The 17,281-nt window shown below is 36.4% G+C and overlaps 1 protein-coding gene across 16 annotated transcripts in view; it reads left to right on the top strand.

Moving 5' to 3' along the window:
* Positions 1-17,281, top strand: part of VPS13C (vacuolar protein sorting 13 homolog C) — a 202,616-nt gene that overhangs the window by 4,129 nt on the left and 181,206 nt on the right. For all 16 annotated transcript variants that reach the window (XR_010151392.1, XR_010151394.1, XR_010151393.1 and 13 more), the window contains exons 2-3: positions 12,391-12,434; positions 15,276-15,318. Coding sequence is in view for 9 of the 16 variants with exons in the window: in XM_003314697.6 (XP_003314745.4) it covers positions 12,391-12,434; positions 15,276-15,318 (87 nt within the window). In the remaining 7 variants the exon portion in view is untranslated. The remainder of the gene's footprint in view (positions 1-12,390; positions 12,435-15,275; positions 15,319-17,281) is intronic.

Genomic DNA, 17,281 nt, shown 5'->3' with positions numbered 1-17,281 from the left:
CACAGCATCACAGGGAGACGGTTAGGCCTCCGGATAACTGCGGGCAGGCCTGACTGATGTCAGGCCCTCCACAAGAGGTGGAGGAGCAGAGTCTTCTCTAAACTCCCCCGGGGAAAGGGAGCCTCCCTTCCCTGGTCTGCTAAGTAGCGGGTGTTGTTCCTTGACACTTTTCGCTACCGCTAGACCACCGTCCGCTCGGCAACGGGCGTCTTCCCAGACGCTGGCATTACCGCTAGACCAAGGAGCCCTTCTGGTGGCCCTGTCTGGGCATAACAGAAGGCTCGCACTCTTGTCTTCTGGTCACACCTCACTATGTCCCCTCAGCTCCTATCTCTGTATGGCCTGGTTTTTCCTAGGTTATGACTGTAGAGCGAAGATTATTATAATATTGGGATAAAGAGTAATTACTGCAAACTAATGATTAATGATATTCATGTATCTCTAAGATCTATATGGTATAACTATTCTTGTTTTATATTTTATTATACTGGAACAGCTCGTGTCCTCGGTCTCTTGCCTTGGCACCTGGGTGGCTTGCCGCCCACATCTCACATACCTGATCTTACTATTCTTTGGAATCAATTGATAAACTACTTTAATACATCTTAACTGGAATGTCTAACTAGCCTAAAGCAGTGATTTTCAATGGGAGGTGACTTTGTACCCAGGGTATATTTGACAGTGTCTGAGACTTTTTGGTTGTCACACTGAGGGAAGAGGTGTGCTATTGGCATGTAGCAGATAGGCCCTGGAGTACTACTAAACATTCTACAATGCAGAGGACAACTTCCTGCAGCGAATTGTCCAGCTCAAAATGTTAGTTGAGAAACCCTAGTCTAAGGAGAAGACTGAGATTGTCTTCTGCGTTTGTAAGGGACCTGCTGGGTGCTGAAAAAATTGTAAGCTTTTAAAAAGGACACGGAAGAAGTAGATTACTCTTAATGAAATCTGTAATTCGAGAGAGAAATTGATATCTTAAGTGACTGAAAGGTATCATGTCAATAAAAATGCATAATCTTTGCTTGGGTGATCTTTGGAAGTAGTTTTAAGAATCGAAATATTGTGTTAACATGATTTGGAAAACATCATAGTGTGCATATATTCATATATGTATATATAGGCATTCATAATGAAATTTACAATTAAAAAAGGTTGAGAGGCCAGGCACCGTGGCTCACACCTGTAATCCCAGCACTTTGGGAGGCCGAGGCAGGCAGATCACGAGGTCAGGAGATCGAGACCATCCTGGCTAACACAGTGAAACCCCGTCTCCACTAAAAAAAAAAAACAAAAAAAAAAACAACAAAAAATTAGCCGGGCATGGGGGCAGGCGCCTGTAGTCACAGTTACTCAGGAGGCTGAGGCAGGAGAATGGTGTGAACCTGGGCAGCAGAGGTTGCAGTGAACAGAGATTGCACCGCTGCACTCCAGCCCAGGTGACAGAGCGAGACTCTGTCTCAGAAAAAAAAGGTTGAGAAGGTTGGGGAAAATTACTGGAATGTCCAGAATCAGGAAGTATGCTTTAGATGTTGCCTTTAAATTTGAGAAGCAAAGCAAACACAGCCTACCATTGTCTTTCTGTTTCTGTTCTTTAAAGATTTTATTTAATGCCAAGCAACTCTTATGTATTTTTAAAAGTAGTTTAAGCAGAATTTCCTTTTAAAAATCCTTGCCACTGTAGATAATTGAGACCTTGGTTATTTATTAGCTGTGGGACCCTGGGCAAAACATTTCGGTTCTCACTCTCCTAATCTGTAAAGTGGATATACAACACTCAGTGTATTGGTGAGATAGATTATGTCAAAAACCTTTGTCATTGTTGATAATATTGATAATAATAATGATTAACAAACCTGGCTGGGTGATGGAAAACAGTCTTTGTTTTATTTTCATAAGGATGTTTCTTCTAACTTCAGACTTTTAGAGGTATTAATATTCTTCTTCTTCTTCTTCTTCTTCTTTTTTACTTTTACTTTAAGTGCTGGGATACATGTGCAGAATGTGCAGGTTTGTTACATAGGTATACATGTGCCATGGTGGTTTGCTGCACCTATCAACCCATCATCTAGGTTTTAAGCCCTGCATTATGTATTTGTCCTAATACTCTCCCTCCCCTTGCCTCCCACCTCCTGACAGGCCCTGGTGTGTGATGTTCCCTTCCCTGTGTCCATGTGTTCTCATTGTTCAAATCCCACTTATGAATGAGAACATGTGGTGTTTGGTTTTCTTAGAGGTATCAATCTTCTATTGAGTGATAATTTTGTGTAGAGCTATCATTACATATCTAAACATTTCTTATTTTCCAAACAAATTTCTTTAAAAAAAAACCCCCCTATTTGCCTTTGAATTTATGCTTATGCTTTTACAGTATTACCTGCCAGCTAGTTTGTAAGTCAGGCTTTCAGAGGTTCAGAAAAGTGCCTGGTGGGTACATACTGCCTACATAAGTAGGAAGGTTTATCTAGATTTTTGTTCCCCACAAACTGGTACCAATAGATAAATTTCACAGCCCTTAGCTATTGAGATGTGTCCAGGATATAATTGTTTTAAGAGTAACATATATTTGAAAAGGTATGTTGAAATGCCTCATCTTTTGCAATATGATTTGAGTAGTATTGTTGCAATGTAGAACCTTTGTCAATTTGATTTTTCAAAATGATTTACCGTGCAGAGTCAGCAGGAAAATCCTCCAGTACTCAGAACTCTGTTGTTCTTAATTCCACTGGACAGGTGGAATCAACATAGGAACTGTGATGTGTTAGATACAAGGGTGACTCTGGTGACCAGGAATAGAAGCCAAGTGCAATGCCCTCAGAATCTGTGGCCCTGCAAACCAGACTGAACCCGTGCTGTTTATCCCACTCTTGACACTTCCCCTTGAGCTGCCAGATATTGTTGGAGCAGCGCAGCATAAGAAAGGAGAATGAACACTGGACTGGGAATGAGCAAACCTCTTTAATCTTATTCCATCTCTGATTCTGTCTAGTTGTGTGGCTTTTGGCATGTCTCTGACAAGTGATCATTGGTTGCTTATCTGTAAGTGAAAAGGTTAGACAAGGTCATCTCTTCTATCTTTAAACTTCTGTGATTTGAGCAAGGCAAGAACAACGTGAGATCCTTCATTGGATGAGTGGTACTGCCACTTCCTCTGCATTCATAGTGAGAAAAGGTAGTTAAATAATGTATCTTTATCTTTCCTTTTTGCTCTTCACCTGATATTGGTGAGTAAAGAGCCACAGTCAATGACAGTGACAAGATAAATGAAGTTCCAGGCTCATGCTGATATTTGTGGGTCCAAGTGTAATATACTGTAATATATTGTCTTAACAGGTACCTGTAGGGCAGCTTGAGAATGAAAGAAAAAGCAGCTCTTTTTGCTTTTCTTGGCTTTGACACATAAAAGATGGAAGTATCTAGGTATTTCTAAACCTGTAGAGGGATTTTCTTTAGTCTTTTCCTCCCAGCCAACACTTGGTGTAGTGGAGGCCACATTTCTTATTAGCTTGTCCTATAGCATATAAAAATAAACAATAATGAAAAGGTCATTAGTGTAATACATATTTAGGCTCAGTTACTACCAGTTAAAGCAGTGCTTAGAAATTTAAATTTAAGCACCTTTTCACATATTTAAGTAGGATTACTAATTAAAAATTAACTCCTTTTCTAGAACTAAAACTGAGAATTGGTATTTTGGTAACCATTCTGCTAGGAAGCTCTACCACATTACTCAATATTATGGGATCCCTGAAGTGAACTGAAAGGGAGAAAGTTCAGTGGTGATGTTGCAGCTTTCTACCTTTCTTTGTCAAAACTTCCTGTTTCAGTAGGGAAATGGGAAGAGTGAGAGAGTTGTTTCCTTTCTCTTTCCTGTCTTCCTCTCTGAAGACAAAGTCACTGTGAACTCATTAAAAGGAGTCTAGATTGGTTAATTTGGGTTGACTAGCTACATTCATTTGAAATGAATAGCTATAATATTTTCTTTGGTATTCTTTTTTTTTTTTTGAGACGGAGTCTCGCTTTGTCGCCCAGGCTGGAGTGCAGTGGCACAATCTCGGCTCACTGCAAGCTCTGCCTCCTGGGTTCACGCCATTCTCCTGCCTCAGCCTCCAGAGTAGCTAGGACTACAGGCGCCCGCCACCACGCCTGGCTAAGTTTTTTGTATTTTTTAGTAGAGACGGAGTTTCACCGTGTCAGGATGGTCTTGATCTCCTGACCTCATGATCCACCTGCCTCGGCCTTCCAAAGTGCTGGGATTACAGGTGTGAGCCACCGCACCAGGCCTGGTATTCTTTACTAAAACATAAATCATTAAAATAATTTGATTCATGCTTTGCTTTAAAAAACTGTTCAGTCATCTACTTTAGCTCACCTCCCTGGAAAATGAATTGTGTCAGAACATTCAGATATGCTTTCAAATAAATAATGTTTATGTTATAGATACATAAACAAAATCTTAAAAAATAAGTACAAAGCATTCTTTATTTCACTATTCTTTATATGCAAAGCTAGTTTCATGGATTATGACGTGGCATTTTTGTTTGTTGGATGGTTTTTGTGTTTAATCACAGTTTTGGATTAACCTCTATGTTTTATATTAAGAACGTTGACCTAGGAGTTGGGAGACATAGATTCTATTCTTAGTACTGCCACAAAAAAATTGTATAACCTTGGATAAACTACCAGATCTCTTTAGACTTTAATTTCTTCATGTATAAAGTGAGAGGGGCTTAGATTTGAAAATCTTCATGGTCCCAAATAGTTCTAAATCATAACTTGTGAATTTCTGTCTTTTGAGGAAAAAAATAGATTTTTAAAAAGTACTAAAATGACCATTTTGTAATACCATCTCCTGCATCTGTTTTCCCCTGTGGCACTACCTTTTCTTCTGGTTATGCTCTGAACATAACCCCCTTGACTCTATCCTACCTTTCTGCCTGTGCCCTTGTTATACTAATTTTAGTTATCCTTTTTGTTTTGGATTTTTTTACGTCTCATTGCAAATACAGAGACCAAAAGTGGAACCGACAACCACACTGGCCTGTGAATGCTGAGTCTGATTCTTTTATGGCATTTTTGTTGTCCAGGGAGGTCGAATTACGTTCTGAATTAAAATCCTATACGCTTTTTGCTCTGCTATTCGGGAGAACAGTGTTATTCTGAAGATAGCATTGAGTGTTACAAGATTTGAGCCTTGAGACTGCCACTTACTATTAGGTTGCCATAGGATTCTTGGGCTAGTCATTTAACCTCTCTAAGCCTCAGCTTCTATTGCTTAATGTATACAACCTGTTTCTTGCCCAGGAGGCTGTAAGGATTGAGTAATGTTATGTATCTGAAAGTGTTTTCTAAAATATAAAGATTTATGATCTTATTGTAGTTGTTTCCACCCCAGTACAATATGCATTCTGAAGTCAGTATTTATTGAGTACCTACTCTGAGGAGAATCAGTAAGAAGTTTATAATCAGACTGGGGATTTATATAAAGTTAAGTGTTATGCACCGTAAGAAAGCTATAGCCTAAATTTCTGCAAAAGTTTAGAGAGATTATTTCTGGTTGGAGGTACTTAACAATAGGACTATATTTCTTACATTTATTTTGTAGGTCATTATGTATTTAAAAAGCCATTCTTGGACTTAGGCAGGCTTTTCCATATTGTGCTAGTACCATTGGATTTTTATTTATAAATATACTAGCTTGGTTGTTTTCTATAACTAGCAACTATTTCTACTTGCTTTTTTTATTTGCGATGACTCCAACTCTTCATGTCATTTGCTAATTTACTTCCATTTTCATCTTCTGGTTCACCGATGAAGAATACTAAATTTTGATCCAGGATTTACTTTTTTTTTTTTTTTTTTGAGACTGGGTCTTGCTCTGGCTGTCACTGGGGCTGGAGTGCAGTGGCATGATCCTGGCTCACTGCAACCTCTGCCCTTCTGGTTCGAGTGATTCTTCTGCCTCAGCATCCCGAGTATCTGAGATGACAGGCACCTGCCACCATGCCTGGCTAATTTTTTTGTATTTTTTGGTAGAGACAGGGTTTCGCCATGTTGGCAAGGCTGGTCTCCAACTGCTGGGCTCAAGTGATCCAATCGCCTTGGTCTCCCAAAGTGTTGGGATTACGGGCATGAGCCACTGCACCTGGCCCTTTTAGTATATTTCTTAAAATATCTTTCAAGATTGGCTTTGAAACTATGGTGACTTTCTAGCAGTGTATGCACATCCAAAATATTTGTAGTTTATTAATGAGAATCATATGGGGTCTCTTCTGAAGCACAGACTACTTACTGTGCATATTGTCTACCCTCCTCCCATGGGCCTGTCAGTCCAGCATAAGGGAGATCTCTTCACAGAATTTCCTTATCTGTCACCTTAGTCTGTTTAGACTTGGTAGGATTAGAGCCACTTGATTGTGGGATTGGCTTTAGAGCTTTCCTTGCTGGCAGAGTTAAGTTTATTCATCTCCAATTATTAGTCAACATATCCCTGTTTGTTTTTTGTTTTAAAAGATTAGACACATAGCGTGTTGGAAGTTCTGGCCAGGGCAATTAGGCAGGAGAAGGAAATAAAGGGCATTCAATTAGGAAAAGAGGAAGTCAAATTGTCCCTGTTTGCAGATGACATGATTGTATGTCTAGAAAACCCCATCGTCTCAGCCCAAAATCTCCTTAAGCTGATAAGCAACTTCAGCAGTCTCAGGATACAAAATCAATGTACAAAAATCACAAGCATTCTTATACACCAATAACAGACAAACAGAGAGCCAAATCATGAGTGAACTCCCATTCATAATTGCTTCAAAGAGAATAAAATACCTAGGAATCCAACTTACAAGGGATGTGAAGGACCTCTTCAAGGAGAGCTACAAACCACTGCTCAATGAAATAAAAGAGGATACAAACAAATGGAAGAACATTCCATGCTCATGGGTAGGAAGAATCAATATCGTGAAAATGGCCATACTGCCCGAGGTAATTTACAGATTCAATGCCATCTCATCAAGCTACCAATGCCTTTCTTCACAGAATTGGAAAAACTACTTTAAAGTTCATATGGAACCAAAAAAGAGCCCGCATTGCCCAGTCAATCCTAAGCCAAAAGAACAAGGCCGGAGGCATCACGCTACCTGACTTCAAACTATACTACAAGGCTACAGTAACCAAAACAGCATGGTACTGGTACCAAAACAGAGATATAGATCAATGGAACAGAACAGAGCCCTTAGAAATAATGCCGCATATCTACAACCATCTGATATTTGACAAACCTGAGAAAAACAAGCAATGGGGAAAGGATTCCCTATTTAATAAATGGTGCTGGGAAAACTGTCTAGCCATATGTAGAAAGCTGAAACTGGATCCCTTCCTTACACCTTATACAAAAATTAATTCAAGATGGATTAAAGACTTACATGTTAGACCTAAAACCATAAAAACCCTAGAAGAAAACCTAGGCATTACCATTCAGGACATAGGCATGGGCAAGGACTTCATGTCTAAAACACCAAAAGCAATGGCAACAAAAGCCAAAATAGACAAATGGGATCTAATTAAAGAGCTTCTGCACAGCAAAAGAAACTACAATCAGAGTGAACAGGCAACCTACAAAATGGGAGAAAATTTTCGCAACCTACTCATCTGACAAAGGGCTAATATCCAGAATCTACAATGAACTCAAACAAATTTACAAGAAAAAAAACAAACGACCCCATCAAAAAGTGGGCAAAGGATATGAACAGACACTTCTTAAAAGAAGACATTTATGCAGCCAAAAGACACATGAAAAAATGCTCACCATCACTGGCCATCAGAGAAATGCAAATCAAAACCACAATGAGATACCATCTCACACCAGTTAGAATGGCGATCATTAAAAAGTCAGGAAACAACAGGTGCTGGAGAGGATGTGGAGAAATAGGAACACTTTTACACTGTTGGTGGGACTGTAAACTAGTTCAACCATTGTGAAAGTCGGTGTGGCGATTCCTCAGGGATCTAGAACTGGAAATACCATTTAACCCAGCCATCCCATTACTGGGTATATACCCAAAGGATTATAAATCATGCTGCTATAAAGACACATGCACACGTATGTTTATTGAGGCACTATTCACAATAGCAAAGACTTGGAGCCAACCCAAATGTCCAACAACGATAGACTGGATTAAGAAAATGTGGCACATATACACCATGGAATACTATGCAGCCATAAAAAAGGATGAGTTCATGTCCTTTGTAGGGACATGGATGAAACTGGAAACCCTCATTCTCAGTAAACTATCACAAGGACAAAAAACCAAACACCACATGTTCTCACTCATAGGTGGGAACTGAACAATGAGAACACATGGACACAGGAAGGGGAACATCATCACACACAGGGGCCTGTTGTGGGGAGGGGAGGGGGGACGGATGGCATTAGGAGATATATCTAATGCTAATTGACGAGTTAATGGGTGCAGCACACCAACATGGCACATGTATACATATGTAACAAACCTGCACATTGTGCACATGTACCCTAAAACTTTAAGTATAATAATAATAAAATAAAATAAACAAAATGAGAACAAATGAAAAAAAACGAAAAAACAACAAATATTTACCCTTCCTTCAGTTTTTTTGAGAACTTTCTATGACTTCTATGTGTTCTTAGCCCTGGTGATCTGGCTATAGCACTAAAGTTATTTACATTGTATAGAATTATTATGTTGTTTTAAGGTAGAAAAGGAAAATGAAATCTTTTTTATCGGTATTCAGTTAAATATAAAATGGTTGATTTTTAGGGGAGATCTGGTTTAATCTTGGTCTTATAAATTCTTTTTCTTTAAACAGGATTTCTGGAATTCATAGGATATGTAATGACACTGTTGCATATTTATCAGTCAGAATAGCATGCAGTTTAGTGGAGAGTACTTGTTAGTCCAGTGCCTTACCAAGATAAGTACTCATCTACTGCTTGAACGAATGAATGCACTTTTACCTCTTTACACTGGTGCCAGTGTTAATCTGAATTATACTGCTTATTCCTCCCCTATTCTTTGTATTAGAACTAGAGCTCCTCCTTCAGTGCAAATAACTTGGAGAATGTATTATTCTTATTTCACTGTTACAGTTACTGTTTGTTAGATAACATTCACATTTTCAAAGAGGAAGTATGCATTTGTCAGACTGGGTGGCAGAAATAGATACTGCTTTTTTTGTTTTTTTTTTTGAGATGGAGTCTTGCTGTCGCCCAGGCTGGGGTGCAGTGGCACGATCTCAGCTCACCGCAACCTCCGCCTCCCAGGTTCAAGCAGTTCTCCCACCTCAGCTTCCTGAGTAGTTGGGATTACAGGCTCATGCCACCATGCCCATGCCCGGCTAATTTTTGTTTTTTTTTTTTAGTAGAGATGGGGTTTCACTATGTTGGCCAGGCTGGTTGCAAACTCCTGACCTTGTGATCCGCCTGCCTTGGCCTCTCAAAGTGCTGGGATTACAGGTGTGAGCCACTGCACACTGGCCAATATTTCTTTGTTATTCTTACGTGTCTGGGGGTAAGGTAATGCTAGATATAGAAAAAATTTATATAAAAAATATTTAAATCGTATTGACATGTGAATTTACTTTTGGTTTATTTCCCCATTTTCCTTCTTATAATTTCCATAATAATTTCATATAAAAAACCTAATTATTATAAAAACTAGAAAATACTGAAAAACATCAATAAAAAAGCTATCTTTAATTCTACCACCCAGCAATAATAAGTACAATCTCTTTTTGTCTGACATTCTGTCTAAATATACTTGTCTAACTCTTTTAGCCATATTGGTAGTTTTCAACATTTCACATCTTAACTACCACCTGCTATCCTACTACTTGATCAAACAAGTAAAGTGTCACTGCAGTAGAAACAGCCCACTTTTTATAAGTATATTTATATTTTTACAAACATTATGGTAGTGCCTTAACAATTGTTATAAAGACTTCATCTCTAACGCAGATGATTTCTGATCACTCCTGGTGACTCTTGGCCCACCAATTGAGAATGACTAGGTAGAACAGTCACAATTTATGAGCAGGGTTGAAAGTCTGCATGTGGGCCTTAGATCTTATTAAACTAGTTTGGATGGCTTCAGATAGGCACTAGCATCTGTGCAGATTACCCTGTAGGCTAGAATAGACTTCCCAATTGTAATTTTGTGTAATTCATCATGTGACAGATTTGAATCTAGGAATGTTTGTCTTTTTGTAATTTTAGTGCATATATAATACGTAAGGAATTTTTTCCCCCTGTTGCTGAACACGCTAGTCTTCCATGACTACTTTATTACTCCTACATCTGGACAGTGATGATATCCTGTCAATTCTGCCTCCAAAATAACTCTTTACTGTGACTCTACCTCTTTCATCCTGAAGTTACTGCCTTATTTTCGGTTTTACTTTTCAGTGTGTTATAGAAGTTTCCTGACTGCCTGTATTCTTTCATTTCCCTCCTACTATATACTATAGTATTTTCTTACCATTTGTGAAGTTTCTTTCCTCCTTTTCTTCCTTTATTATAGTTTTCGACAATTTATTTTAGAAAATTTGAGAACTGTATGTACACAGAAAATGAACTCTATTACATAGAAATAACCACTGTGAGCATTATGGCATCTTACAGTTTTTTATTTTTTTCTGTGTATGTGTGGAATGCACACACACTTGTGCATATATAGATACTTTTAAATTTAGGTCAATCTGGGCATTCTTTTACTTTTTAAAAAACTCAATATTCTGTGAACATTTTCCCATGTCTTTCTACTTTTTTTTGTTTATAATACAGATGTATTGTGAGTTATGCCTTCTTCCTGGACATTTAGATCTTTAGGTCCTCCTTTCCTTCCTTTCCTCCCCTTTTCTGTCCTTCCTTCTTTCCCTCCCAATACTGCAATATCCTTGTAGCTAAATTGTTTGGACAGATCAATAGTTATTCCTTAGGACAGTTGAGTAATGATTCTAAAATAACATAATCTCTGTTATATATATTTTGTCTCTTTGTTTTGGTGGGTCTGGAATTTTTTATCCTGAAAGCTCTTCATTAGTCTGGCCCTTGCCTACCTTTCTAACCTTATTTTGTTTCCTTTTCTTACACCCTCCAGTTACACCAAACCATATGTGCTTTCTAAAATGTGCCTTAATCACACTTATCTATTTGCCCTCTTTTCTTATCCACCCAGTAAATACTACTTAAACCTTCCAGCCTAAACCTATGTGTGTTCTTGATTTCCCTAGGCAATTAGGTGACTCCTCCTTTTCATCTTGTGTACGCTTCTATTGGAATATTTCTAAAATTTTAGAAAATTATTAGGTTGGTGCAAAAGTAGTTGCATTTTTGCCATTAAAAGTAATGGCAAAAACTGCAGTTACTTTTGCACAGTCCCCTCTGCTAAGCCGTTAGTGCCTTAATGAATATTGTTCTAGTAATCTTTCTCTTTCCAGCACCTAACATATAATGGGTGCTTAATAAATGTTTAATAATTTTGAGATCTGGGAAAAGCAGATCTCTAAAATGACATAAACAAATTAAATATACTTTTAAATTCACTCCAAAATACCTGGAAGAAAAAGTTACTTGATTGAAAAATATTAATGGGAAGTATAGCTACTATAGTTTTAAAAAAATATATGTGTCATAAATGATTAAGAAAATATATAACAGTAATTTATGCCTGCATTTAATGTTGAAACTATAGTTTTATTAGCCTTAACATAATTTAAGTGAAATGAAAACTTTTTCCTTAAGTTTTTATGTGAGCATGAATATTTGACTATTGTGTATCAACAAATACAGGGATAGTGTTTAAGATTTGAGTCATGTAATAGTATTTTTATAACTTAGCATATGAATATAATAAAAGTTGGACTGATTAAAGAATATTAGAAGCACATACAGTAATCATTGGGAAGGTAGAATGTTTGGAGACATGAAAGACTAACACCATGTTTCTGAAGAAAATGTTAATTGGTAACATAATTAAAGAACCCAGGATGATTGATCTGACCTTGTAATCATCTCTTTATATCTTGAGATTTTGGCTTAATCATTCAAAATGATGGCTACTTTCTTTGGTCTTAAAGTTCTTCTGTCCAAAAAGCTCCAACTTCTTTCCCATTGTTTGTTTAAATGTTAGCTAGTTTAATGTTTTATAACTTCTTTTACACTGGGTTAACCTATAGTATGCTACAATTAATAACTCTTGAGCATATGTAGCAACTATTTTGTGCCGGGTAGCCTCTTAAGTCACCTTTGTTTATCATTGTATTCTTAGCACTTAGCACAGTTTCTTAGTGCTTGGTACTACCTTGTGATAGGTTTAAAAATTGGTATGTTATTGTAATATTTTTCTTTGTTTTCTTTTTTTAAAGGAAATGTGGCTTTGGATAATCTACAGATAAAAGAAAATGCCCTGGTAAGTTTTTTTTAAACTATGCTAATAACTCACTTAATTTGGTAAGTTCTTAGAAAACTTTGCCTACTAGGCATCTGTTACCATGTACTAGATAAAGTGATGGAGTCACTCAAGGGATTACTTGTTCAACTATTTGCTGTTGGAAAATCTGAGATTAAAGATTTAGAAATTTTTTCCCCTAATAATCAAAATAGTATCTCTTGGAAATGGAGTGTTTTTCGTTGATCTAATTTGACTGTATAGTTTTGTAGTTGACTTTTTCCTTATAGCAATATTTTTCTTCAGTAGTGTCTTTACCTATTTTTGAGATAAATGAGGGCTTGATTTTAAATAACATATCTAATTTTGGAAATATATTGATGGTCTAGCCTTATTATAGTAATATTAAGAGGTAAAATAGGATTTTCTGGACTTTAGCTCCAGAAAGTAATTTGTGTCATTATTGTTGAGTTGAAAACAAACAAAACAATGCCCTCTATCCCCCAGTTAGGTTTCTGTTTAGCTTATTGGGCTAAATGTGAGTTTATGAAGTCACTTAATGAGTTTATTGTTTAATTAATTTTTTTCAGGTTTCCAACCTTTTATTTTTATTTTTATTTCTTTTTGAGACAGAGTCTTACTCTGTTGCCTAGGCTGGAGTGCAGTGGCATGATCTTGGCTCACTGCAACTTCCGCCTCCCAGGTTCAAGCAATTCTTCTGCCTCAGCCTCCCTAGTAGCTGGGATTACAGGTGTGTGCCACCACGCCTGGGTAATTTTTGTATTTTTAGTAGAGGTTGAGTTTTGCCATGTTGGCCAGGCTGGTCTGCAACTCCTGACCTCAGGTGATCTGCCTGCCTTGGCCTCCCAAAGTGTTGGGATTACAGGCATGAGCCACTGCGCGCAGCCTAACTTCTTAATTTCTTTGATCTTTTAGCATGAGTTTAATCATCTATAAAGTGAAGTTAATTATAAAACAATATAATATCTCTGTGTCTTTGTGGCTTGAATAAGATGAGAAGTAGAGCCTGGCACATAGTGGGTACTCAAAAATTTAAATATTTTTCTCTTTTTTATATAGGATGCTACAACTTTTTAAATTTTAAACAAAAATTTAGACCTGATTCTGTTGTTATAGATTGGAAAAGAGGTTTTTTCCTCTATTTATGACAATATAAATAGAATTGTAGTGACAGGATATATATCTAACATACTAAGGAGACAAATTATTTGAGCTGCTTTAGCCTAATTCAAGTTTTGGTTATAATTAAATATAATAAACTATTTTGTAATTTATATATATATATATTTTATTATACTTTAAGTTCTAGGGTACATGTGCACAATGTGCAGGTTTGTTACCTATGTATACATGTGCCATGTTGGTGTGCTGCACCCTGTAACTTGTCATTTACATTAGGTATATCTCCTAATGCTATCCCTTCCCCCTGTAATTTATATTTTTTATTCAAAGTAGCTCCTTTCCCCAGTTAAACCAAATTGATGAATTTTTACTTTTATATGGGTTATTTACATTTATTTTGTGTGAAAATTATTTCAGGAGGATTAAAATGAGCATGAGACCACCTTTTTGTAGTTTGCAGTTTGTATACTGTATAATGCGAATTCCCTTGAATTTATCTTTCCTGTCCTCCAGGAGGACAGAGCTGCTCTTATTGGCAGCAAAGGTTTTTTTTTTTTGGTCTAAAAAAGACTTTTTATCTAAAGCTATTATAATAGCATTCTGTTCAATTCCTGTTTACGTAGCATTCAAACGTAATCAGATGATTAGGTAAATTGATTATTTTAGTTAATTATTACCTATATTTTGGTGGTCAGATTTTTATAGTGTTATTATATATTAAGTCACACCTAACAGAAAGGCTGTACTGACTGGTTTAATTTTTAATAATTCTAAAAACTCAGGTTATCATTATGGATATCAGTTGTTTAGCATTCTGTGAATAAAAAAAGTTATTTGAACTTTCTAGTTGTTTGGAATATAGGTAAGTGAAAGTTTATTATTATTTGTTGGCACCTCTCTGTAACTTATCTAAATGAAATACTAATTTGGTAAATAATATATTGGGAATCTAGCTTTTCTTTTAAAGATTTTTAAATTTATTCATTTACTAAATATTTGAGAGAGAACTGTTGTTCAGTATTGTTTTCAACTAATTTATGCAAAAAGACTCTTCTTTTTTCTGTTCTAGTATTTGAGATAAACATTGTCTATGTGTTTAAATTGATTTGGTTTGATTTTAATTTCCATTTGATTTGGTTTACTTAAAACAAGTAACCAGTTTACCTGGTTATTTACAAACTTTTTCTATTTTTACTATTTATCATTTTGTTTCTCTTGTGAATTCTTTCTTTAAAGTCAAAGTTTAAGTTATAATTTTTATTTTTTGAGACAGAGTTTTGTCTTGTCACCCAGGCTGGAGTGCAGTGGCGCGATCCCGGCTCACTGCAACCTCTGCCTCCTGGGTTCAAGTGATTCTCCTGCCTCAGCCTCCTGATTAGCTAGGATTACAGGCACCTGCCACCACACCAGGCTAATTTTTTTGTATTTTTAGTAGAGATTGGATTTCACCATGTTGGCCAGGCTGGTCTCGAACTCCTGAACTCAGGCGATCCACCCGCCTCGGCCTCCCAAAGTGCTGGGATTACAGGTGTGAGCCACCGCACCAGGCCTATGAAATGTTTTTTGGCTATAAAACATGTCCTTTATGAGTTATTCAAATATAGAAAATTTGGTTTTTGTTTTTCTTTGGACATGTGTATTTAAATGATCACACAAAAGTGATTTTTGGGTTGACTTAATAATTTAAGATGTCCTTTACATTTTCTCTTTATTCTGAAGAGTGAATTGGATGTTCCTTTTAAAGTCAAGGCTGGCCAAATTGGTAAGTACTTTAGTCTTCATTTGAATTATTCTTAGTCCTATTGTTTTCTATTTTGCTTGTGTTATTTAACCTAAAAAAATCTTTGATTAAAAGTGTGAGAGATTTTTTTTTGCTTACATTAATTAGAGCTCATAGAGTTCTGAACCTAATGTATATTATATATAAAACGTACATACTTCTTTTTTTTAATGACAAAAGGTAGAAAATGGAAGGCTATTTGAACTGCAGTTGCATTCTTCAGGCTTTGGTTCCACCACACAAAATATACCTTCATTTTCAAATTAGATTTCCAAGTTTTATGTGCTTTTTCTTTAAATGTGAAAGTAGTATAATTTGCAAACTCTAGTAGATAAACTGTAAATGTAGCTTATTTCCTTCATCTTTTGTTCAACCATTTTCACTTGATATATTATGCAGCAGTGTGGTATGGAGGATATGTTTTGGTAAGTACAAAGTCTCTCTGCAGTTAAACTCCTACACTAAGACCATCTATAAGTAAATATATATCTTTGTTGAATACATTTTTTCAATAGGAAATTTAATCTACAAAGTCTTCCCATCTAGTCCATGTTATCTGGTTTTTATTTTTATTTATTTATTTAATTTATACATTTTTAAGTTTTGGATTTAGGTGGTCCATGTGTATGCTTGTTGCATGGATATATTGAGTAATGGTGGGGATTGCGTTTCCAGTGTATCTGTCACTCAGATATTGAACTTTGTATCCAATAGGTAATCTTTGAACTTCCACCCCCCTCCTTCAATCCCTACCCCTTTTTGGAGTCCCCAGTGTCTATTATTTCCATTAAATTTTTTTATTTTTAATTTTTGTGGATACATAGTAGGTATATATATTTATGGGGTACATGAGATATTTTGATACAGGCATGCAGTGTGTAATAATCACATCGGGGTAAGTGAGGTTTCTATCACCTCAAAGTATTTATCCTTTCTTTGTGTTACAAATAATGTAATTAATACTCTTAGTTATATGTAAATGTGCAATCAATTATTATTGACTGTAGTCACCCTGTTGTGCCATCAAATACTGGGTCTTATTCATTTTATCTAACTTTGTTTTTGTATTCATTAACCGTTCTCCCCTGTTACCCTTCCTGGCTTCTGGTAACCATTGTTCTACTCTCTGTCTCCATGAGTTCAATTGTTTTAATTTTAGTTCCCACAAGTAAGTGAGAACATGTGAAGCTTGTCTATTTGTGCCTGGCTTATTTCACTTAACATAATGACCCCCAGTTCCATCCATGTTGTTGCAAATGGCAGGTTCTCATTCTTTTTTATGGCTGAATAGTACTCCATTGTGTATATTTACCACATTTTCTTTAACCATTCACCTGTTGATGGACACTTAGGTTGCTTCCAAATCTTGGCTATTGTGAATAGTGCTGCATTAAACATGAGAGTATAGGTATCTCTTCAATATACTGATTTCCTTTCTTTTGGGTATATACTTAGCAGTGGGATTGGGGGATCATATGGTAGTTCTATTTTTAGTTTTTTGAGGAACCCCCAAATTGTACTCCATAGTGGCCATAATAATTTACATTCCCGCCAATAGTGTACAAGGTCTTCCTTTTCTCCACATTCTTGCTAACATTTGTTATTGCCTATCTTTTGGATAAAAGCCATTTTTACTGAGGTGAGATGGTATATCATTGTAGTTTTGATTTGCATTTCTCTGATGATGTGATGTTGAGCACCTTTTCATATACCTGTTTGCCATTTGTATGTCTTCTTTTGAGAAATGTCTATTCAGATCTTTTGCCCATTTTTAAATCAGATTATTAGATTTTTTCCTATAGAGTTGTTTGAGTTCCTTATATATTCTGGTTGTTAATTCCTTATCTCTTACTTGTCCTGGCAATGTCTCTGTGGAGCTGTGTACTGTAAAGGCTATTATGCATATTTATGTCTATGTGTACCCATTGTTTAGCTCCTACTTGTA

This window comes from Pan troglodytes, chromosome 16, assembly GCF_028858775.2.
Source record: "Pan troglodytes isolate AG18354 chromosome 16, NHGRI_mPanTro3-v2.0_pri, whole genome shotgun sequence".
Lineage (NCBI taxonomy): Eukaryota > Metazoa > Chordata > Mammalia > Primates > Hominidae > Pan > Pan troglodytes.
Note: the sequence above shows the minus strand (reverse complement) of the source record. Positions and strands in the feature narration are given on the sequence as shown.